This window comes from Apodemus sylvaticus, chromosome 12 (assembly GCF_947179515.1).
Source record: "Apodemus sylvaticus chromosome 12, mApoSyl1.1, whole genome shotgun sequence".
NCBI classification, from domain to species: domain Eukaryota; kingdom Metazoa; phylum Chordata; class Mammalia; order Rodentia; family Muridae; genus Apodemus; species Apodemus sylvaticus.
This window is the reverse complement of record NC_067483.1, coordinates 92,876,424-92,900,910: the sequence shown is the minus strand read 5'-3', so window position 1 is coordinate 92,900,910 and position 24,487 is coordinate 92,876,424. Positions and strand designations below refer to the sequence as shown.

At 41.6% G+C, this 24,487-nt stretch overlaps 2 protein-coding genes across 2 annotated transcripts in view; both read right to left on the bottom strand.

The window, feature by feature from the left end:
• The window catches only part of Slc30a10 (solute carrier family 30 member 10), a 34,753-nt gene extending 32,437 nt beyond the window's left edge, over positions 1-2,316 (bottom strand). The window contains exon 1 of the mRNA XM_052200548.1: positions 1,203-2,316. Within this exon, the coding sequence (XP_052056508.1) occupies positions 1,203-1,653 (451 nt within the window). The 5' untranslated portion in view covers positions 1,654-2,316. The remainder of the gene's footprint in view (positions 1-1,202) is intronic.
• Positions 2,317-5,990: 3,674 nt separating this feature from the next.
• Eprs1 (glutamyl-prolyl-tRNA synthetase 1) overlaps positions 5,991-24,487 on the bottom strand; it is a 65,429-nt gene continuing 46,932 nt past the window's right edge. The window contains exons 21-32 of the mRNA XM_052199948.1: positions 24,106-24,157; positions 22,726-22,935; positions 22,345-22,417; positions 20,877-20,956; positions 20,582-20,683; positions 19,773-19,928; positions 18,352-18,549; positions 15,843-16,016; positions 13,955-14,115; positions 10,088-10,166; positions 6,422-6,486; positions 5,991-6,339 (exon numbers count right to left, since the gene is read on the bottom strand). Of these exons, the coding sequence (XP_052055908.1) occupies positions 6,189-6,339; positions 6,422-6,486; positions 10,088-10,166; positions 13,955-14,115; positions 15,843-16,016; positions 18,352-18,549; positions 19,773-19,928; positions 20,582-20,683; positions 20,877-20,956; positions 22,345-22,417; positions 22,726-22,935; positions 24,106-24,157 (1,501 nt within the window). The 3' untranslated portion in view covers positions 5,991-6,188. The remainder of the gene's footprint in view (positions 6,340-6,421; positions 6,487-10,087; positions 10,167-13,954; positions 14,116-15,842; positions 16,017-18,351; positions 18,550-19,772; positions 19,929-20,581; positions 20,684-20,876; positions 20,957-22,344; positions 22,418-22,725; positions 22,936-24,105; positions 24,158-24,487) is intronic.

Sequence of the window (24,487 nt, the reverse complement as noted above, 5' to 3'; positions counted from 1 at the left end):
CCTCAAGCGTCAGCTTCCATTTGATATTTAAGCCAAGACATAAGGTCTCGAGTTCACAAATAACTGTCCTTTAAAAGAGATGGGCCCCGACTAATTTTAAACATTAAGCTGAATACAGATCAAGATTATGTGTTCACCTCTACAGTTAGCAACGACACAGGTGCTCTCAAACAGGTCCTCTGCCAGCAGAGATGGTGGAGGACTTGGCAGCTCTAGTTAGCAAAGACAGTAAGATTTCAATGAAGAATGCAGTTACACAGAGAGGCTCCAGATAAACTCCCAGTGAGAAGGAAGCCAGCCAGCATTAAAGAAGTCTCTTACACAGCAACTGATACTAGATTCCATGTTGTGATTAAAAAGTAAAATTAGCCTTTATTAAGTTTCTGCCCAATGCTAAAACAAGTAATGTTTTATGTGGAACCTACTATCTCCATATGGCAGGTGGAGAAAGAGGCAGTGAAGACTCTTCCCACTGCCCTGTGCTTATGGCCGTGGTTGGACTCTGCTGATCCGCTCTGCTCACAATACAGAACTCCAAGAACAATCACTAGATATTTCTCTAAAAGTCTGTCTCATACACATATGTCTACACACATACACACCCTCTCATGGGAATAAAAAACAAACAAACATGGTTCCACTTTACTAAAGAAGCACTTGTTCTCTTGGTTCCAAGATTCAGTTTGATCTTCTAACAGGTAACCCAGTTAACTTGTTTCTCAAGATTTCAAAGTATTTTCCAAGAACAAATGCTCATAACCACACATGAATGTTTCTACCCATAAATGAGATTTTCTACATCATCCTACTCCCCTCCTCACTTTTTGTGGCATCCCCCTAACATACTCCTGCTAGCTGTCTGATACACTGGTTTCTCTGAGTGGCTTGGTAACCCAGGATTTTTTAAACATGTTTTATGGAGACATGACATTCAAACCTAGCCATGACACAGCTAGATAAACCAAAGTGAGCCACATAGGGAGACTTTCAGTTGTTCTGTAGTCCCTCTCCACCAGTCTAAACACACTTTTATTCACAAAGAACTTCAGACTGAAAGCAATCTTACTGTAAAGTCACGGGAACAAGAAGCCTACATAAAGAACATATCCACTGCTAATAGAACCTTTGGAGGCCCCTCAAATGGGAAGAGCACCTGCCAGACTCAACAAATTTGCCACTGCCCCCTGGAGGGAGGTATTTACCTGCTTCCGTGTCTGTCTGGGGCCTGGGCCCTGAGCAGTAACAGCATTCTAAGAAGATGACATAGTTAAGAACATTGAAAAACAGTCCGATGACTCCAGCACTGAGAACCAGGAGGGGCTCTTCTGTCTTCTGGGGACTGATGTACCTTTTGATGGCTTCTACCAGGATGCTGAACATCAGGGCCACAGCAAACACGGAATTGCCAAATGCTCCTAGGACATCTGCCCGGAGAAAGCCGTATGTGCTCTTCCTGTGCTGCCTGACATTGCTGGCCCTGACGCCAAACAGTCCGATGATCATGGACAACAAGTGGGAGAGGACAGCGAAGGCATCGGAGGCCAGGGAGAGGGAGTTGCCTATGTGTGCCACCGCTAGCTCCAGCACAAAGAGGACCACGCTGACTACGCACATGAGGATCAGACGGAAGCTTCGGCCTGAGTATCGCCCCATAGCTGTGGCAGCTCCTCTTTCTCAGGAAGGCAAGAACTCCTAGCAGACTTAGAGATTACAACTCCTGGATAACTCTCCCGTTCAGCTCTTCAGCGCCTGTCATATTTGAAAATCACCTTTTATAGGCTGCTATAAAGCCATAAAGCAGTTTAAAGGGCAATTAAGCAAGACATGTCACGTGAGCCTGGGTTTGTGGAAATGGAAGTCACTGGCTTCAGGTGTAGACTTGAGAATTGTTTGGATGTTTAATTACAGGGCTTCATGGCTTTCTTCCTGTAGGAGCTTACCCATAGGCAGAGCCCTTCCAGCTTCTGACAGTGTGCAGTAATGGCTCTGATAAAGCAAGCTGTTTGGCATCAATGGCCAAGTCTTGTCCCCTAGGTGTGTAGTTTTGAATGCAATCTGTGTGAGATAAACGTCCTAGAGTTACCAAGGCAGAGCTGTACCAAGCGTACAGCCATTCTGTTTTGCCCGCTGACTCTAAGCTGGGACAAATGGTTGAGGTGCCTACTTAACACATTGAAGTGGACCTGGCTGCCAGGTTCTCCCCGCACCCCTCAGTCCCTACCTGTGATGGGGTCCTCCTGGCTGGCATACCCTGCCCACTACCCTCAACTCTCCAGTTTAGGGGCCTGGGCTCCTCTTCACTACATAATGCAGCCATTTTGGCTAACTGCTCTTTTCTGTACCTGTGGGCCTCCTGGCTGGTGCACCTGGCTCCTTCTCTCCCGTCTACACATGGTCCAGCTCTGTCTGAATGTCCACTCTGGACTCTGTCTCCCAGATGTCTCTGCCTCTGGCTATGCTCTCCTACATATCTACAAGTAATCTTCTCCACCATACCTAGAACAGTCAGTCATCTTTCCTTTTACTTTTCATTCAGCCCCCAGTAAGCTACCCCACTTTCAGTCTTAAGAAAGGCAAGAAAATCATCCCCAATGGTCAGAAAAGGTTCACTCCTTCAAACTGGAGAAGCTAGTGACACAATATTTTAGAAAGAAAGCCAGATAATGACTTAACTGATGGAACAAATTTGGATTCTACTTCAAAAAAAACAAAAAACAAAAACAAAAACAAAAAAAAAAAAAACCCCACCTTATCCTGTAGGCACTTACAGCTTTTAAAGCTTAGTAGCTGTCAAGTGGCCTACATTGTTTGGAATTGCCACCTACTAACTTTCCTGAATTAAAAAGGTTTTAATTACATTTACTGAATGGAGGTTAGCATGCATCACCTGGTCTGTTGGAGGTCAGAGAATACTTGAAGTCTGTTCTCTCCTGTTACTGAGTGGGTTCTGGTGATAATCTTCTACATAGTAGGAGTGACAAGCTACGAGCAAAGGCTGTCAGGAGCAAAGGCTGTCAGGAGCAAAGGCTGTCAGTAGCAGTGTCTCCCTAGTCGTTCTCGAACAAGCTACTATGCTGGGTACTATGTGACAGATAACTAATAACTATAATAGGGGTGATTCTTTTCACAGGTGATCAAAATACCTTCTCTTTGGTTATTTTACGAAACACTCTGCACTCAATTCAAGACTCAGAGCTGTGCAACTAGCAGCCCAATGAATTGCTCTTGCTGTCTAATTCCTATGAAGCTTTCCTGTATGTGATCTACTAGCATAAAGAAATTATTTTAAAGTTCTTTCATGAGGGACTAGAAATTGCTAAGGTGTATAACACAGGTGCCCTAGTGGACTTGGACCGGAGCCAACAACATATCTGCCTTGTTGTCTTTTGCAGCAGTGAGCACTGAGTAAGTAACCACTTTTGTGACTCATGTAGACTGCCTCTAAATTTATGGGTTGCACATCTGAAGATTTGACTGACTTTAGGTTAAAAACTACTGAAAGCTGGGTAGTGGTGGCACACACCTTTAATCCCAGAACGCAGGAGGCAGAGGCAGACGCAGAGGCAGATGGATCTCTGTAAATTTGAGGACAGCCTGGTCTACAAAGCTAGCTAGTTCCAGGACAACCAGTGTTACACAGAGAAACCCTGTCTCAACAAAAACAACAACAAACAAACAAAGATTGGAAATTGTATTTGTACTTACATGGAAACTTAAACAGCGTAGCAACCATTTACATAGCACTGGATGTTGTAGATGACCTGAGGATAATTTTAAAGTGCATGCTGGGAGTTTAGACTACATGAGAATACTCTACCATCTATTTCTGTGGTAGGGTCCTAGACTACAACCTCCATAGATCCCCAAAGATGTTTGGCTTCTGGCTGTCAATTTAAAGCAAATAGTTCCTGTTCCCTCTTAAAAAGCACCCACACTTCTCACATTGGTCAGTTCATGATAGGATCACAATATAAAATGTGTGATCTGTGTTTTATGATTTAGCCATGAATTAGAAAAACAAATCAAAATAAACAATTTCATCTCTTTAGTTTCTACTAGTTTTCTCCAAGCCAACATATATACTTTTTAGAGGACAAACTTCACTGACTAAAGCCACATATCAACAACGACTTCCAGTTGGCCCTGTGAAGTGAAGTCAACTATGTACGATGTGCTAGGTAGGCGCTGTTCTAATGATCTCATTGTACAAGTAGAGGAACCTGAAGTAGGTATTTGACTTTTCCCCATGTTCCAAAAACCAGTTTCCATTGGTCTAAGGATGGAGAGTAAGACAGAACAGTCATAGCAGTAAGAAACAGATTCAGAGCACAAACATGTGGCTCAGGTCTGCACTGTGCTTCCTGCCTTCCAGTGAGTGTGCAGGCCAGAGTCAACACCAGGTATCTTTCTTTAGTGTTGTTTTAGAGACCGACAGACAGGGTCACACTGACACCGCAGCTTACTAATGAGCTACATTAGTGACCCAGTGAATTCTAGGATCTTCCTTTCTCTGCCTTCAAAGCTGGGATTACAGGAATGCCAGCGGGGTCTGAGACTCAGGTCTGCAAATTTGCCCTAGAAGAACTTTACTTCCCGAGATGCCTGCTCAGGTAGTGATGCATTTAATCTGTAGCTTCCTGGGACACTTCTGTTGCTACAGGAAGTATAGCCTGCTTTTATATCACATTCCTTCCCTCCTCTGTTAATACTGAAATCATACTCACTCTTCAAATCAATGCACAGAATTCTAATCTCTTTAAAAGGCTTTTTTGTTCTGACCTGAAAGGGAAGTGCTGAAACAAGGATTTACCGAGCTGTTGGAGGAGGATGGGGGGAAGATCAGCCTGGCTACACAGTGAGGCAATCTCAGCAGACAGGCGCATGCTACATAGCCTGTCTCAATCCCCACAACCCACTCTGCAGAGATAACCAAAACTCCATCAAATTATCCTCTGACCTCCACATGTGCCACGGCGAGCACATACTCCCCCTACCAAGTAAATAAATAAATGTTTAAAGAACAAAAAAAGAAGTTACTAAGTAGGCTCCAAATGAGGTACAAAATGTATTTGCAGGCAAACAGTCAGACAGGAAACACAGTTTGCAAGAAAAATGCAGAGGTCTTCATTACACTAAAGAACATGAACAGATAGTGAGTCAGATTAGGCTAGAGTTTTCACAATTTAGCCCATAAATGGTGAGAACTATAAAGTGATTTCAGGGGGAAGAAAAACTGTCTTAATAAACTGTATACTGGGGAAACCAAACTGCCCTTGAAATCATGGAGTTCACACACATATGAGGGTCTAAGACTGAAAGACAATCAAAGAGACAGCAAGCTACTTTGCCAGCCTAACAGTCTGAATAGCAAGCACTGTGCTTGCAGGCGGAGGCTGCCTGGGATAACTCAAATTCTGGGTTAGTGACAGAGCATATTTTATCAGGATTAATCTTCCAAGTAGGAGAAAATAGGCTAGGGATGGAGGGGTGAAATATTTGGGGGACATACTGATGGAACACAAATCACAGGAGAGCTTCGAGCTACTAATAAAATGGGACTCATTAGTCTCTCAATGCTTCTGATACTGTGGGAAGAGCAGACAAGACATTGTGAGGAGGCCAAGAATGGACATTTGACACACTGATGCCTAAGGAGGTAGCCAGGAAGAAAAAAACCAATGAAAGGCATTACTAAGAAAAGGGTTAGGGTGGGGTATACAGCAGGCAGAGGTCCTTAGCATCAGTGTGGCACGACGACGACGACACAGCATGAGATGTGCACGCTGGGCTTGCAGCTGGTCCTTTGTGACCTCTGAGAGAGGTGTCATAGTGGGGCAGATGGGAAAGGGAAACATGAAGAGGATAGCACTCTTTCTGAGGTGAGGACGGCTTCTTGAGAATCACATAGCTTACCCTGCATTTAGTAGACTTCCGAAGACCATCCTTGTTTGTATAATTCTGCTATTGCAGGATGAACCAAATACATAAAATATAATTAGTTCATGGTTTTTATTACCCTGGCTGTTTACAGAAAAGTATTTTCCACTGTTAATTTAGGCATAAGAATAGCTGTTTATCTTGTGACCTTTTTAGAAGTTTTAAAAAATGAAAAAGAAAAACTGCATCTGAGAAGATCCTGGTACCACTGGTTTTAAAAACGGACGGGAGAGAGGCTTCGGTCTCATCCATCAGTAACTCCGACCAAACAAGGTATAGAACTTGGCGGGATTCTTGCCACAGATACACATGGCTCCTGGCTTCAGCTCACACAGGGGGTTGAAAGGAATGCAAAGACTCTTGGCTCCCATGGACGGAGCACCAGGTTCCACATCCTGATCCCTGGAATTAAAGAGACAGAAGTAAGTTCGCTCCTGCTGTGCACTGCGCCGTTCTCTGTGCAGGGAATCAGGGTTACACTTACCTGGCAGTCGTCTTTTTGATCCAGTCCTCACAGTCAATTTCCCCACAGAATGGAATCTGTGCAACCTAGTAAGAAAAGGAAAAGCATTCTGCCGTTATAGCTCCTGGAGAAGTACCTCAGTTCTCTTTTCACCTTTCAAGAAAAAGGGCTGGGTGTCCCAGGGTTTTGGGGGGGGGGGGGGCAAGGTACCTTTACAAACACACTGGGAACTTGGCTCAGAAGTACACAAAAGAGCAAAGAATGGTATTTTACACCATCCAAAATCTACATTCATAAAACTAGACACAGGTCATGTGCAACACACTAAAGTGTCTGGGTAACTGGCTGTGGCATGGTGTGTACTGCTGTAGTCCCCACAGGTCTACAGGCCTGGCTGTGAGGAGGAGGAAAGGAATAATTAAGAGTTAAGTGATTTCAAGGTAATGTACCCACAACAGCTAACAGACAGGGAAGCCACAGTTGATTCCACATGCTTCTACCATGGCAGGAGTAAGTGAATAACTTTTAAAGTATAAAGGCTTATTAAAAGACAAAAATCATTTTTAATCAGGAAAAACCAACCTTTCAATTTTCCTTGGACTGGTTAATAATGGACAGAATCAAGTCTTGGTATTTTTACTTGAATTCTGAAATTCACTTCCTATTTGAAAATGGGTTGTCCTATAATCCCAGCGACTTAAGGCAGAGGCATAAGGATGGTGAGTTCAAAGTCTGACAAGGTCTATACAAAGGAAGTACAAGCGTGCCTATCTCTAAATAAAATAAAATAAAAGTTAAACACAAAGGAACAGGATATGAGTTCAGTGGTAGAGTGTTTACCCAGCATGCACACAGACACTGCTCAGTCCACAGTAGGCCCCAGAAAGGAGGGTGAGAAGAAGAAAGGGACAGAGGGAGAAAAGCCCTAGCCTGATGTTTAACAGGCCAGCTATTCTTCATATCCAAACGAGAACTGCTTACAACAGCAATTATGTGGTCTCTAGAGGCACTGCTAATGCCAATGCTGGGAAGACACCTAGACAAGGAACAGAGAAGACAGAGAAGAGCAGAGGGATGGAGACCTGGCCTCCAGGGGAGAGCGTCTGCCACCGAGCCAGACAATGTAAGTTCAATCTTACATTGTCTGAGGAGAGGAGAACACAGTGGGTGGAGGGAAGGCACTGTTGCCAGGCTGTTCTTTGCCCTCTGTGTCTCTGGCATGCATGCTCACATGCAATAGACGTGACAGGGAAGGGCAGGCTTGTGAGAGCAGAGGCAGCAGCACTGCTGCTCATCGACTTTTCATGAATTATCAGTGTTCTACATTCTGAAAATGAAGAGCTCGCCTGCAATAAAGAGTTCTAAGTCCTGAGCTATACAGTGGTGTCTCAAAGACAAAATAACAAGTTCCTCTGCGAAGCCTTCCCATGAACCTGGGACCTAGTAAACATGATCAAGTCTCTCATGCTTACTCAGTGACTGCGCTAGTCTAACTTCTGAAATGTATCAATGGCTATTCTGATCAACTGCCTCTAAGACTACAGAAGTAATACATTTCTAGGTGTGTCCTGAAGGCCTGGGAACAGATGGAAAGGGCAGAGGTCAGGGGCGTATATATACATACTAGCTCTAATATAAACATTCTTTGTGCCATGAAAATGAAGACAAAAGTCCCAAGACCTAAGCTAAAGAAGCAGTCACTTCCCTGTATGGGAGCTGCAAGCCTTTACTGTTATTAAACAAAACGTAGAAGAAAGTACATTTATAAAATTGTGTAATATATAAAATGATACTTACTTGTAGTACATGAAACAAACTGATATTCTAGCAAAGCCTGGTGGTATAGGGAGATAATTCTAGCAACTTAGGGGCTGAGGCAAGAACATCCAGAGTTCAAAGACAGCCTAGCCCACCAGTGACCTCAAGCCTAGCCTGTCTCTTTACTGTGAATACCAAGTAGTTCAAGTGGTAAGGCTCTTGCTTAGCACGCCTGAAACCCGAGATTCAGCCCCCAGCACCATAATCCCAGCAAGTAAACTAAAGTCAAAGTAGGAAGAGCGTGCTTGAAAGTCAGTGAGCTGACTAGCCTCGCTAACCCTTTACCATGCAGAGAGGAAGCAAGCGGAGTTTTACCTAACTTGAACTTCCTAAGATCCTTTCAAAGGTTGTTTGATGGTCAGTCAGCACACCTGAGATAATCCTAATGGAGCAAGGGAAGAGAAGGCACTGACTGCTGAATATAACAGTCTATTTATTGTCCGGTGTATTCTTTAAACATGAAACTACAATACCCCTGCTCCACTTTAAAATGTGAAATCCCCACAGTAATTTATCTAATATTAGAATAAAGAAATCCCCACTAATACCTTGTTATATTATCTTGTTTGTTTATATATCATATATATGGTACATTAATGCCTACGTAATTTCTCTAATAAACTGTTCTACAAAAGTGACTGATTCTACCATTATAATAAATGGAACTTGTAATTTGAATATTAATGGAGGCTGGTGGCATCAGGCTGTTGCCCAAGCTCTTCAGGAGAGAGAAGCAGGAAGATTACAAGTTCAAGGGCTGCCTGGGCTATACAGTGGGTTCAAGGGTCACCCTAGGCAATTTACGGAGACCTTTACTCAAAATAAAAAGAATGCGCTGGAGCGACAGCTTAGTAATAAACTGCCTGCCCAGCATTATCATGCCAAAGCCTTAGATCCAACCCTCAATGTTCACGGAAAACTCGAGAAAGCAAAGAGAAAGCAATGCATAAACACCCTGCACAGGAGGAGAGGAAATGGCATGCGGCCTCTCGTCTTCTATTACAAGCATGCAGCATGACTCAAGGGAACATTATAGAATACAGAAAGGAAAAAGGTCAGAAAAACATAAACCAAAGCCAAAGGCTGAAGAGGTAGGGATCAGATAGGATTTCTGAGATCATCTATTTAATGTTTATTTTCAAAGCAGCAGAGTGAGAGGGATCATCTCCTCAGCACCCGGAACAAGGTATATTCTAGGTTATCACTGTAAAAATCTCCGTCTTTTACTCTCAACAAGAAATCTTTAAAAATCTGAAGAGGAAGTACATTAAGCTGTGTTAGAGAAGTCTAACTTCTAGCTCTAATTCTATGGGCTAATTTATTTAGACTCTGGCCCGTGGTTTTCTCATTTGTAATCTGTATATTTAACACGTATACCAGAATACTAAAGTCCATAAGTGATTCACTCTAATAATATATGAAGCTGAATAATGTACAATTGTTTGAATTGACTGGCTTAAGAGATTAATACTGCCGGGCGGTGGTGGTGTAAGCCTTTAATCCCAGCACTTGGGAGGCAGAGGCAGAGGCAGAGGCAGAGGCAGAGGCAGAGGCAGAGGCAGGCGGATTTCTGAGTTCGAGGCCAGCCTGGACTATAGAGTGAGTTCCAGGACAGCCAGGGCTACACAGAGAAACCCTGTCTTGAAAACAAACAAACAAACAAACAAACAAACAAAAAAAAAAACAAAAAAAAGGAGAGATTACTACAGAGTGTGAGTCCAGAGAGTTCTCAGATAGGACTTACTAGAGTAGGAGAAGCATACTCATACAATGGTGCAGCACTGCCAACACGGGTCAGACCCTAGGGGTCAATCCCTAACCCCGAAGAAAACAGACAAAACCAAGAAAACTTTTTTGGAAGTCTCTTACCTTTCCAGAATCTAGTGCCTTCTGAAAGTCTTCCAATGTATTAGATACAACCATGTGAGTTTTAAGGTCTTCAGAAGCCCTAACAAAATAAATCACAAAATATGTAACTTTTCTTATAAATATGACAGTTTCTTTTAAATCTCAAGATAAACAAGATTTAATGAAACAGTAACTGAAAATTACTTCCTTACTAGCAGCAGCCACAGATAAGCCAGCGCCTTTTGCAGCACACTTGAGCCTGGAGTGAGGGAAGCTTGTCACGTATACAACATGACTCCCCTTGCACCACCTGAAGAAGTTTGTTATTTTCCAAACCCTTCTCATCTACTTTTCCCTACTACAAAATTGGATAGATAGTAACACTGTAGCAGTGATATAGAAACATGAAGGTATGAATATATCACAACAAAGAAAAGCACAGAAACACATGCAGACACACAGACACAAATTAAAAGATATTTTTACACCATTCAACACTCCTGTCACCTCAGGTCTTACTATGTAGCCCAGGTTGGCCTGAACATAGTCCTCTTGCTTCAGCTAGTATTACTGGGTGTAAATTGCCATGCCTGGCTCCAATTAAGAGTCTCAGATATTTGTTAAGATTTCCATCTACATCAAAAATCACACATGTAGTAATGAAGGAAAAAAAGACAGTTGTTCTTTTCTGAATCTCAGGTCTAAGACCCTGTGAACTCTTAGTGATGGCTAGCTGTCAGTCAAACCTGTTTCCTCTTTGCCCCGTTCTGTCATATTTTTGTAGGAAAAAAATTCCCGCCCTAAGCTTGAAGACAGTATTCATGTTCCTGCATCCTCACCCACCAGCACTGCCTTGACATGGCTGTGATCTGGTCTGTCCTAAGTTTCAGGTGACGACAGAACCAATAAAATGAATTGATATAAGTTCCTGAAAAGTACAGCACTAGACTTGTAGGCCAACTTCAGTTTCATGTAAGAACAGGCAAGCTGTTCACAGGCCTGTGTCTTTTCTTGGCCATAACAGGTTAGTCTACTTCATATAGGACTTCTTTAACTACAGATGATATTAAGGAAGCTGGGATGTACCACAGTGCAAGGAACATCATGAACCCTAACACAGAATCTAGCAAATAACCAGGAGGATTCATGTCTTTCAGTCTAGGCTACACAGGAGCGCCTGTGCTGTGGAAGGAGGGAAAACCTCAAGAATACAAATCTACACTGCTATGTCCTCAATTCAGTAAAATTAATCAGTGTATTATTTTCTTTATGCTTGGTACAATAAAGCATCAAATGTGAACCAGTGTGCATTGCTATTTTATTTTTAACAATGAGTTGTTATCCTAGTCCAGCTTTTCCTTAGTAATATTATATATAGAATTGAGACTTATTCAAAGGCCCTATATTTATAAGCAAGTATTATAATGCATATTGAAAATTGTACAAGACAAAAATGAAACCAAAAGTGAAATATATGCATACTGACCATTACAATCTTAATTCACACAACCAGAATGAGTCATATTCCCATATTCATATAGAAAAATTAAAAAAAAAACCCACACAGAATATTCCTGGTAGTTCTACCTGGATATGGCTTCCACAAGAAATTTTGCTCTCATATGTCCCATTTTTATAATGAGCATGCACATCAGTGAAAAATTATAGAAACAAAGCCAAAAACATTGTCAAGAAAAAAATAAGTATGGATTATTCAATATGGACCTTATGTGCAAAATTGAGAGAAAGCAAATGAAAAAGTTGCTGACTGAACTTTTCTGCTAAGTCAGGAGTGATAGTGCTAGGGAGGCTAAAGCTGGGGAATCAGGAATCCAAGGCCAGCCTGAAGTTTGAAGCCAATCCAAACTACAGGAGACCCTATCTCCTACAAAACAAAATACACAACAATAATTTACAAAATTATCCCTGTGGAGCTTGGAGAGATAGGTCAGTCCCTTTCTAAGCATGAGGACCTGGTCAGCTCATAGAACCTATAACAAAACCAGCCTCATGTATGGTACATGCTGTATCCCAGGATGCCTGGGACTTGCTAGGCTCCAATCCAGTGAGAGACCTCAGCCCCAAGAAATATAAAGTGGATGGCACCTCAAGAAAGGTATTGAAGGTGGACCCCTGGCCTCCATGTGAATAACATGCACCCACGTGAACACACACACACACACAGTCACCTTTTACTTCAAGTCTTCTATCAAGTATATACTATGTACTTCTATGCCTATAATGCCTCTGATTCTATTACTACAGATGACCAATCGGAGGGGAAGAAAAATAAACAAAACAAAACAAAAACAAGAGAAAACTGCTTTTCTGTCACTAATGATGCTGGTTTTCCAACCTGAGGCACGACATGAATCACAGGAGAGAAACCTCAGTCAAACGGAAATTTATCTTAAAACTACATAGTCAGGATTTCTAGGTATGAAGTTCAGCAGTCTCTGCACCTCAAATTCCAGGAGCCTGATCACAGAGAGCTACCGGAGAGCAGCGAGGGCAGGCAGCTTTCCAACACCTCACTCACAACACTCCCATTCCCAGTGCAGAGACTTTAAACATATCCTGCTATCTAGACCAAGCAAATCCTAAAGTAATTAACTGTTCAAGACACTTTTATAAATAAGTCCAGAGAAAGCAGCAAACTGCTGCATAGAAACATTCAATCAAGCAAATGTACTGCTAAAATAAGTTTATTCTCTCCCAGTCAGATTTACTGAGACCCATGTGGCCAGGAATGGGGGTGTATGCCTTTAGTCCCAGTCCTCAGGCAGCAGAGACAACAGGTGGATCTCTATGAATTTGAGATCCTAGCCTGGTCTACATAGTGAGACCCTGTCTCAATAAATAAACCCACTATGTATTAGGCACAGAGTAGTATAAAGCAAAGAACAAACATAACATGGGCTACCTTCCCCAACTTTAGAGCAAGCTTCTATCCCTAGTGATAGTAGCCTTCCTCTCACTGTTTCAGGTAGGCAGAGGGGGGAAAATCCTCTTGTAAGTTAGGCCAGCCCAATGTCTCAACTATCTCATTCTCCCAAAACAACCCAGAGCTGCTGCTAGCTTTGGCTACTCATATCCCCGGAGGAGCTTTACTTTTTTCTTTTTGATTGATTTTTACTTTTGTGCATTTGTGAATGGCTGATTGCTCTGTGTCTGGTTCCTACAGAGGCTGTAAGAAGAAATCAGATTCCCTGGAACTGGTGTCGCAGGCAGTTGTGAGGCCTCTGACACAGGATGTGGGTAAGTGCTCTTAGCTGTCTGAGGCATCAATCCCACTTATTTTATTTTTATGATGTGTGTGTGTGTGTGTGTGTGTGTGTGTGTGTATGTGTATGTCCAAGAGGTCCAGAAGCATCTTTGGATTTCCTTGGAGCTGGAAGTTACAGCAAGCTGTGAGTTGCCTGTTGTGGCTGCTGGAACCACACTCAGGTCCTCTGCAGGAACAGTACCCACTGAGCCCTGAACCAGGGAGTCAGCTCTCCCACCATCTCAAGGAGCTTGTCACTATGGCTGCTGGCTTCTCTGTAGACCACTGTAAGTAGTATCTCAGGGAAAGTGCTGCTGTTTACTAAAGCTTCCTGGGTTCCATCAATCTGTACCGGCACTTAGGAACCAATGACTTAAACCCTCATTTATGCTACAAAAGCCTGGGTTTGGAGTAAACCCATTGGTCCACAGACAGCATAGCTTCTCAGGGAACACACACTTAGGGAAGCCTGCTGCAGTGCAGCGCACAGATGGAATAAGACATTAAGTGGCCCGGGAACTGGAGGCAGGGCTACTTTCAGTTGTAGTAATTCCCAGACCCACTGTGTCTCAAACATTGGATGAAAACTGAGGAAAGGAGACACAGTGAACCTACAGAGCTACCTTGTGAAAAGGTTAAGTTGGATGTCTTCCAAAACCTCTTTCAGTTTAGCCTCGGCCTCCTTTTCAGCAATTGTCAGCTTCTCTCCAGTATCTCGTCTGACTGCTACAAATTGACAGCTCTTCATATCACGTGGCCCTACCTCAAGTCTGACTGGAACTCCCTGTAAAACAAAACAAACAGTTAAAATTGCACGTGTGTATCTCAAGTTGCATACAGACTATATCATGGCTTCATCTACTATAAATCCCACTTCCTCACAAATGACACATAGTACATGGAGCAGTAGAGCCATGTTGAAACCAAAGACATGCCACAGACACTGAGGGGCTTCATCACTGGTACATCCCAGACTCATTCCTAGTAAACCTGTACTCTGGCTGGAACTATAGAATGCATCAGAATCACTTGCAGGGCTTGGTAAAGCCCTGCTTACCAGGCCTCACCTCAGATTCTTGTTACTGTAGGTTAAGGATAGCTGACAGAGTTACTAAGTGCTGCTTAGATTGCTGGCTTTGGGATAAAGTTTGAGATTTCCATCAGGGAACTTAAGAAATAGCTACATGACAGTGTAAGACTCCTACATATTCAAGTCTTACGCACTTTGATCTATCTCTGAGGGGGTCCAAGGAGACCTTGCATTTGTAGATTTGTAGGGTCTGGAACCCTATCTGAAAACAGTAGGTCTTAAACTTGAAAGAACCTTTAAAACTACTTAAGGACTCTGACACTGCAAATCAAGGGAGGTGTGTGTGTGTGTGTGTGTGTGTGTGTGTGTGTCTATTTTACAGCTGCTCAGCAGTACTCAAGTCAAAGCCAAAGGAAAACTGAGGAGAATGCTAGCAAGCCTACTTGACTCTCACAGAACAGAAGAGAAGAAAAAAGGAAAGGGAAGTGGGGGGATTCAGAAATAGATGACATTTTAAATTAATTTTGATTATGCTAACAGCAACAGTTTCTCCTTTAACATTCTGTAACCACACATAAACTGGCTTAAAGAAGTAGCTGCTGGTTCTTTCCTGAAGGTACGGGAACATGTGAAGAAGGATGACACACAAGAGAAACAGGGTCAGCACTGGGACTAACTCCAGCACAGGGTGACCTTAGTAGCCATTTTAGAGTAAGATGATAAACACTGGTGCTTGGTAATGTGAGATGGTTGATTATGAAAACCCCAACAAATCAAGCACCCACTCTTAAGATCCCAGCGACCATCTGAGGGCATGGCCCACACTGCTCCTATAATGTAAGCTGGTATACATTTATTTGACTCCTAACTTCCAGACTGAGGTAAAAGCCCTATCATAGCCATTGGGGGAAAAAAAAAGGTAAATGTTAAAGGTTTATAAAATGAAACTAAGGGTATATATTACCTAATAATGAAGCTATGCAGTAAGTGAAAATATATCAAAAACATGAAGCCAGAATTCTATAGGCTTTGTCTGCAGAGGTGAAAACGAGTGGATGTGCGCCCAGGTGGACTAGACACTGAGGACTCCATCCTCACAGACACCTCACTCCACCAATGACTGAACTCCAGACAAGCACTGCAACATGCCCACATGAGGCTTACTTACTATAAACACACACCTCAAGATCATTTTATTCTAACATAAGAACCAGTTTCCACAAAACTTTAGGGAGACAAGGCACAGTGCTGTGTATCAAAGACAGGCCAAGCACACACTAGGTATTCTCCCACCAGGCTATTCTCTGTGAACCACTACAGAAATTAGTTTAACAAACACAGACTCTAGAAACCTGTTACACAGTATGAACTGTATTCAGACTTAGTTTAAGTGAAGAACTTATAACTATAAATAAGGGAAGGCAACAAATATTGCTTACATTTGCAGAAATCTAGATTTATCCAACAGGATTCCGGCATACCTTGAGTTCCCAGTGATTGAACTTCCAGCCTGGGGAGTAGTTGTCTCGTAGATCGACTCGGACTCGGATGTTAGCGCCAAGCAGCCTCCTTCTGTACTCATTGCATTTTGCCATCAATGCCTCTCTGTCTTCTTCAGACAGGGCATTTGTGATTCCACAGGGAATGACTACCACCTAGAGTCCAGCCAAAGACACACCACATACACATAATGACATCGACAATAATGAATCATCTAGATCCTACAATAATGAACCTTACTTAAGTTAAATCTGCAATGATCTTTTAAATACATGTGGTTTTACTACAATTAAAAACATGGTACTGGAGAGATGGCTCAGTAGTTAAGAACATTTATTGCTCTTGCAGTAACTGGCTTGGTTCCCAGGACCCACACTGTGGCTTACAACCCTAAGTTAATAACTCCAGGGGTGTGAAGGGGGAATGTCCAACTCCTCTTCTGACCTTAGAGTGTTCCAATATACATGTGATGCATGGACATACACTTAGGCATGCATGTACGCACACACATTTAGTTATATAAATAAATCTTTAAATAGAACAGAACAAAACAAAACAAAATTCTACAAGAGGTGGCATCCTAAATATATCCAAAGCATTCTACCAACAGGAATTCCTAAAGAGTTTACTGCTGGGACACTATATTAAAAACAAAACTATGCCAACAAAAGCTATTAAATATTAAATAATATCCAACATCAAAGGGCTTAAAAAATCTAACTGTACCTAGTAACTTCTTGAAATGCTACACCGTATGTTGTTGTTTTTGTTTTGTTTTTTGAGATAGGGTTTCTCTGTATAGTCCTGGCTGTCCTGGAACTCACTCTGTAGACCAGGCTGGCCTCGAACTCAGAAATTCAGAAATCCGCCTGCCCCTGCCTCCCAAGTGCTGGGATTACAGGCGTGCGACACCACCGCCCAGCCCTTATGTTGTTTTAAAAGCACTTTTTCTACAAAGACTTTCATGAGCTGTGTGGAAACCTGCAGTATTATAGTGATATCAGTGTTGAGCTGCACATTAATGTCGTACTTGCAGTACAATTGCCTGAGTGCACAGTATAAGACAGTCATATTTCCTCTCCACTTCCATCCTCTTTCTTATCATCCTCCTCTGGCCCACTCTTCCAAGTCTGTGGCCTACTAGGCCCTTCTTAATCTCCCAGTGTGCAGTAAGTCACGCCCTTCCTTCTCCTTTAGGGTAGCTGCTTTCTGTCACTGTTTGTTTGTGATGACAGCTGAGGTCACCTGACCTGGTGTTTTGTGCACCTCCAGTGGCGTCTGAGAAGCACTGGAATCTCCTTACTCTTCTTTTTATCACCCCTGGGAAGACTAGTTCTTCATCTCTCTGTCATTTTGGCTACATCTCCAAATTTCTACTTTCCTTTGAAACATGGTCTTCCATCTCTCCACATATTTCTTGGTAAAAAGAGTTTAGGTATTTAAGTCTATATTAAGAGAACAAGGGCATATTTTCCTATAGCTTACTAGGGTCTCTCTCTCTGAGACAGAATCTCACTATGCAGCCTTGACTGGTCTCTCAAAACTCAGCATATAGACCAGGCTGGCCTAGAATTCAGAGATCTTCCTGCCCCTACTCTAATGTTTTAGAATTAAAGATGTGTCTACCATATACCATGTACTCAGTGTGGCTAAAAGCACTGGACCGCCCCTGAAGCTAGCATCAAAGGAGGCTATAAACTGCGGGATGTGGGCACAGAAAACCACACCTGGGTCCTCTGTGAGAGCAGTAGTAGCTATCTTACTCACTGAGCCATCTCTCCAGCCCCAGATCTTTTACTGGTGACCACAGAAAGCTGGTACTAACAGCTTTCCAGTCTGGTTTAGAGGTTTGTTGCAGACATTTCCTTCTCAGGGATCCTGCACAAACTGTTTTATTGCTAACACATTCCTCAGTCTGCTTTTCAATAACTGAATCTTATCACAAATAAATCTATGTGAATTTTTCTGTCTCCAACATGTATTAAATAGTTAAATATCACTTATTAATACTTTTAACTTTTACTTTTAACTTTCCTTTAACAAAACTTTTAATGTTTTGTTTAAGGAATTCTAAATAATATCCAAAAATTATTTCTAAAAAAAGTTTTAGTGCTAGAGAGATGGTTCTGCAATTAAGAACATCTGCATGGTAGTTCACAACCATGTCTAACTCCAGTTCTATGGGATTCAACACCCTCTGATGCATGTGGTCCTTAGACATACAAGCAGACAAAACACTCACACAGAAAATAAAATGAATAAATCTAATGAAAAATTTAAAAGTTTTCAACGAAGTAATTTTTAAAAAATTCTTCAGGCAATTTTTCAGAGAATAAATGCGTACAAATGTACACATATTTTCACAATTTAGTTGCCTAGGCTAAATTTTCTATTATTTCAGTATCAGAGAACTCTACCCGTTCAAGCTTCCTTTGTAAACGTGGTCTATAACCTTACAGAAGAAAGAAAGAGCAGGAACCCTTCCCTTACCTGGACAGACGCTACGCGGGGTGGCAGCACTAGGCCCATATTGTCCCCGTGGACCATGACCATCACGCCGATCGTCCGAGTTGTCAGGCCCCAGGAGCACTGATATGCAAACTGCTTTTCTCCTGGTGTCTTGGGATCTTCAAAAACTATTTCACACATTTTGGAGAAATTCTGGCCTAAATGATGTGATGTTGCTCCCTAAAATAAAGAAACACGGACTTTAATTTTAAACTATTATGCCTTTGAAGATAATTACTACAAGAACACATACTTTAGAATGTCACTACATGTACTGTTTTACCTAGTTTTCTGACATTAATGCTTAAAATACAAGTAGGACTGACATGACAAGAGAGCAGGAATAGTTAAAAACCAACACACGGTTTTGCCCCAGGAACTCAAAAGCCAGCCGCTGATGTCCCAGAGGACACGCATACTGCTCTCCTCCGCTGCTGTCTTCTCTCCTCCTCCCTTCCCCGGGGTTTGGGGAAGGCCTCAGAGTCATACGGATGCAGAGCTCACTATGGAGCTGAGAGGAGCCTCAAATACTTGATCCTCTTGCCTGCACTTGTGAGTTACACGTACCACCATGATGCCCAGTTTAATGGAGTATTGGTGATTAAACCTAGGGCTCCATGCACACTAGAAAAGCACTGTACTGCATCCCCAGAAATTATTTTTTTATTCCCTTTAAAGTCAACATAATGAGGCAACACACACATTTTATAATGTTTAAATCAGGTTAACTTATCTCAAGAATCCTTCATTTCTTTCTGTTAAAAAAAAAAAAACCTTCAAAATCCTTTCTTTGACCATTTTGAAAAACACACACTGCATTACTCTTGATAGTTACCCTCCTGTACACCAACAGGGCAGATGCCCCCAATCCCCAAAAGGCAGTGTTCTTACTATGTAGCTCCCACTGGCTACAGTGTCAAGATCCTCAGAGAGCTGGGATTGCAGGTGTCTGCCAGGACATTAGCCAGAGTAACACTCTGCTTCCATGGAACTGAAACGTAATGCCTACTGGGCAACTCACAGCTCTCCAACATCTAACTAAACACAAGTCTATTATCACGTTATATACAGTCACTTGCATAGAGTTAATATACAATTAGAATCATGCAACAGTACCTGGTTTATTTCACCTAACACAAGCATTTCTAATTTCATCTATGGTTCTGCAAATGACAAAATTAATTCCTTTTATGGCTAAATATTCTGTGGATTGTGGATTGATTTTTACCAAGTGATGTCGCCACTGGGAGAGGCATTACTAGATCACACACTGGTGATTTTATTTTTAAAACCTTAGTACTGTTTTCTATATTGGTTGGCCAAATACTAATAAAGTGGCAGAACTGCTATAACTGCTGTAACTGCCATGGGCTGTGCTCACAGTCACCATGTAGCCAGAGTACCTGGATAGCACGTCCGCTGGCGGATATGAAGGCTTCTAGTGTGGTTGTATAGTCTCCTCCTGCAAACTTCTCCTTTTCAGTCTTTCTTCCTCTCACAACAGGGATGGCCAAGAGCTCTTCATATACTCGAGCATATAATTCAAGGATCTGTAAAACCTACAACAACATTTACAGCATGTTTATTCATGTAGGCTTGCCAATCTATACTATCTCAAATTGTATGTGAAAAAGTACTTCAAACAATAACCTTATGGGAAGGCTAAAGAAGCCAATGTGAGACTTAAGAAAAATATTCAACAAAAAAGTAATCAGCTGAGTAACATTTAAGTGTATATAAATTTGGAATGTAGAAAAAAATTCTTGAGCAATATACAGTAATCAGAATAAAAAACATTAGAAAATAATCATATAACTATAATTTTGCTACAAACTAAAGTCTTAACTGTTTATCATACAAAAATTTGAAATACTAAATTTACTAGTAAAATTTCAATAAGCAGTTTTTTGTTGGTATTTTTGTTTGTCTGGTTTGGGTTGTTTTGTTTTTTGAGCCAGGGTTTCTCAGTGTAACAAGCCCTGACCGTCCTGGATTTGTAGGCCACACTGTAGAACTCAAAGAGATCCTCCTGCCTCTACCTCCTTAGTGCTAGGATTAAATGAGTGCACCATCACACCTGGCCCAATAAACACCTTTTTAAATTTGTTTACTCTTGAATTAGCTTTCTATTTCCAAACAGGTTTTACACAGCATAAGCCACACAATAAAAAGCTGGGCCTAAAACAGGAGCATAGTAGAGGACCGTTCCTACCTCGTCAGCTGCCTCCTCAAAGGTGGCAAAGGCACTGTGCCCCTCCTGCCACAGGAACTCCCGAGTGCGAAGGAAAGGCTGTGGGTGTTTGAACTCCCAGCGCTGCAAGATGAGCGGACAAAGCTGGTCAGCACAGGAAATACAGTGATTTTTATTAGCAACTTTACATGATATATAATCGAAACTAATTATTGTGATCCAAAATACTTTCTTTCACGTTCAAAGGAAAGAAAGTGTGTTCTACAAAGCCACAGAACCTGAGAAACAATGGCAAACCAAAGCACTGTGCACCTACCACCACATTGCACCACTGGTTGAGCCTGATGGGCAGGTCTCTGTGGGACTGCACCCATTTTGCATATGCAGGATACATTACTGAAATTGAAGAAAATAGAGACATCTATGACTTGATTTCCTGAAGGCTGATAAGAGTTAAATTCACAATGTAATTAATATGGATTAAAGTGTGTCTGATCCATTATCTGTGATGGCTCACTGAATAACATTGCTTACTTCATAAATCACATAACCCTGAAGATACACAAATCTACCTAATGTGATCATACTTGGTGTGTTTCACCTATTTGTATGCAAGTGTTGATTGATTACCTCCACAATCTATCTGGGTGAATACTAGTAATGCTGTGGTCTATGTAAAACCATTTTCATTCTTCATACTGTTTAATTCTCTCTTGTGACTCACAAATATCATATTGAAAGATGTTATTACTGAATTCAGCTATGTATCAGAATCAGAATTTTAGTTAGATCCATCCAACTATATATGACTTGTCTACAATGTATAATCAATCAGTAAAACAAAATTGCTAATTTGGTATAAGAAAAAAACAACAACAAAACTAGAGTCAAAAAAAAACCAAAACCAGCAGAAGTATGAGCAAAGAAGCACACTAACCAAAGTGGGTCACACCACCAAATTTAAAGCCTCAGACCCCAGAGACACTCCATCTGACAGCTGTCCCACAGCAGGAGATAACACAACAGATTCCTAGGAAAGCGCTTTGAAAACCCCAGGGAAGCTGCGAGTGCTGGTGTACACCTTTAATCCTAGTACTTGGGAATCAGACATCTGTGAGTTCAAGGTTAGCCTGATCTAAATACCTAGTTCCAGTCAGCTAGAGTTGGATGTGAGATCCTGCCTCAAAAACAACACTCTACAATTACAACTCTGTAACTCAAAAACAAAGCAACCAAAAAAAAAAAAAAAAAAACTACAGACATATAAAGCTAAATGATCAACAACATTATTTGCAATTTTATAATCAATCCCAATAGTAATTTCAATACATTTCCCTCTGAAAAGTTATAACACTGAACAAAAACAGATGTTTAAAACAGAAAAACCCCCTTTAGCCATGACAGCCATCTTCTAGTAATTTGTCAAAATGGCAAAGTCACAGAGAAAGAGGAGAGGAACTCTGTGAGCTCGCTTTAGGAAACAGCATTGTCCCTTTGGCCACAGACATTCGAAGCTGGAGCCCAATCCCTATGAACTCATGGCTTAATGTATAAAAAGAAATAAACCTAAAATATAAGGTTCCTTTAAAAAGACAGACAGACTTACATCCTACTGATAACTCTGTGATGGCACAGCTTAACATACAACATATCTATGATGGAGCCTTCATTCTATCTTCACCATCCTTCAGTAAATTCTGTTTTGCCAGAAAGGAATCAGAAAGAGACTCAACTCTACCTAAAAGCCGGGTGAGCTCTCTCCTGAGTTCCAGGCCTGCTCTCACCTGTTTCACTAGTAGGACGAATGGCAATGGGCTCTGCCAACTCTGTTTTTCCAGATCTTGTAACCCAAGCAACCTAGAAAGTTAAAACCATTGTGACACAGTTTTAATGTTGTTTTTGAAGTGTGTAAGTACGTATCAACTTTTAGGTTTTTCTCAGTATCAACTGAAGAAAGTTCCAATTCTTGTTGCTGTTACTATAAGGAAATGGGCAAGTCATCCAGTCAGAGGACATGAATAGCAACCAAACTTACTATAAGGGTAGGAGAAATAGGACTTTCTTTTAAGGAAAAAAAAAAAAAGGAATACCCTTGCATTTCTCTTAGTTGGTTGTTAAACTACTGAATTATACTTTTGAGTTTGTAAGAGAGAACTGCAATTTACCTCAGGAGCAAAGTCATCGATGTGATTCTTCTCTTTTTCTAATGCACCCTGAGACACAAATATGGGGAAGTAGCAGTTCTCAACACCAAGCTTCTTGATCTCAGCATCAAAGAAGTCCTTAATGTATTCCCAGATGGAGTATGACCAGGGACGAAGAATGTAGCAGCCACTCACATCATAGTATTCAATCATCTCGGACTTTGTGATGACCTTTTAAAGATAAAGGTTTGTATACTCAACCCGTACTCTAGTGCAAAGGCAAGAGCATGTGGTAATCAAATTCCTATCTAGAAATGGCACACACCTCACTTATTTGTTTGCTTGTTTGGGTCTTTCTCTGGTGGCCCTGGTTGTCCCGGAACTCACTCTTAGACTAGGATAGTGTCTTACAGGCTACATCATTATGCTCAGCTTGGAAACACTCTCCTTAATGTGGAAGGAAACCAGACTTTCTACATGGACAGACAACACATAACAGGACTCTGAGTCTTTAGACTTATCACTGAGCTACAACCTCAGCCTATTTTTATTTTTATATTTTAAGACAGTTTCACAGGCTGGAGAGATGGCTCAGTGGTCAAGAGCACTGACTGCTTTTCTGTCCCAAGTTCAAATCCCAGTAACCACATGGTGGTTTACAACCATCCATAAAGAGATCTGACACCCTCTCCTCTTCTGGTGCATCGGAGAACAGCTACAGTGTACTTAGATATAATAATAAATAAAAATCTTAAAAAAGAAAGAAAGAAAGAAAGAAAGAAAGAAAGAAAGAAAGAAAGAAAGAAAGAAAGAAAGAAAGACAGTTTCACTATGTAGGCCAGCTAATCTGGAACTCAAATTCTCTTGCCATCATCTTCTAAGTGTTGGGGTTATATGAGTGTGCCACCACACCTGATAAATGATAGTTATTATAATAGTATCATAGGAGATGCACAGGAATAGTTATTATAATAGTATCATAGGAGATGCACAGGAACAGATAAAGTCTGTTTTGCACACGTGAAGATTGAGACCCCTAAAATGTCAGGCGTGGTGGAGAGGTGCACTTGTGCTTTCAAGACTGGGGAAGGAGGAAGAGCAGGGACAAAAGGGTCTCTGGGGTACACAGGCCAGATGGCCTAGCCTGCTTGGTGAGCCCAGGCCAAAGACAGATATGTTTTTAAGGAGGTGAATGGCTTTTCTGAAGGTAACCCACGGCTGTCTTCAGCCTCCACATGTGCACATACACACATAAATGCATATTCTTGAACACAAACACACAGGCTCAGGAGGGATCACATAGTCAATGAATCTTTTTCCCTAGACTTTAGAATCTAAACACAAAGCCAAACCTGAGAATTGAAAAATGCTAACATAAAAGTCAACTGAAGGTATACTCACTTGGGAGTACCATTCGGCAAGATTTTCTTCTTTTTTTGCTTCTAGTCCCAATCTGCAGACATGAAAAAGGAAACATGAATCCTTTATTTGGCAATTGCTTTTATGCTGTGTCTTAGTCTGTTTTCTACTTTCATAAAATACTGAGACCAAGTAATCTGAAGAACAGAACTTATTTATTTGGTCTTGGTGCTGCCTGGAGCTAGCATCAGTCCTGTGGGGAGGGAGCGCCCTCTAGAGGCGTATCTTGGGTTGGGCATGACAGAACACAGCAAGACACTAAGAAGCTACTAATGGTGACTGTTCTAAAGCCATTAACACCATCACAAAATCCCATTCTTTCAACTTTAGCTTACTTAATTCCTCACTGAAAGGTTCTGCCATC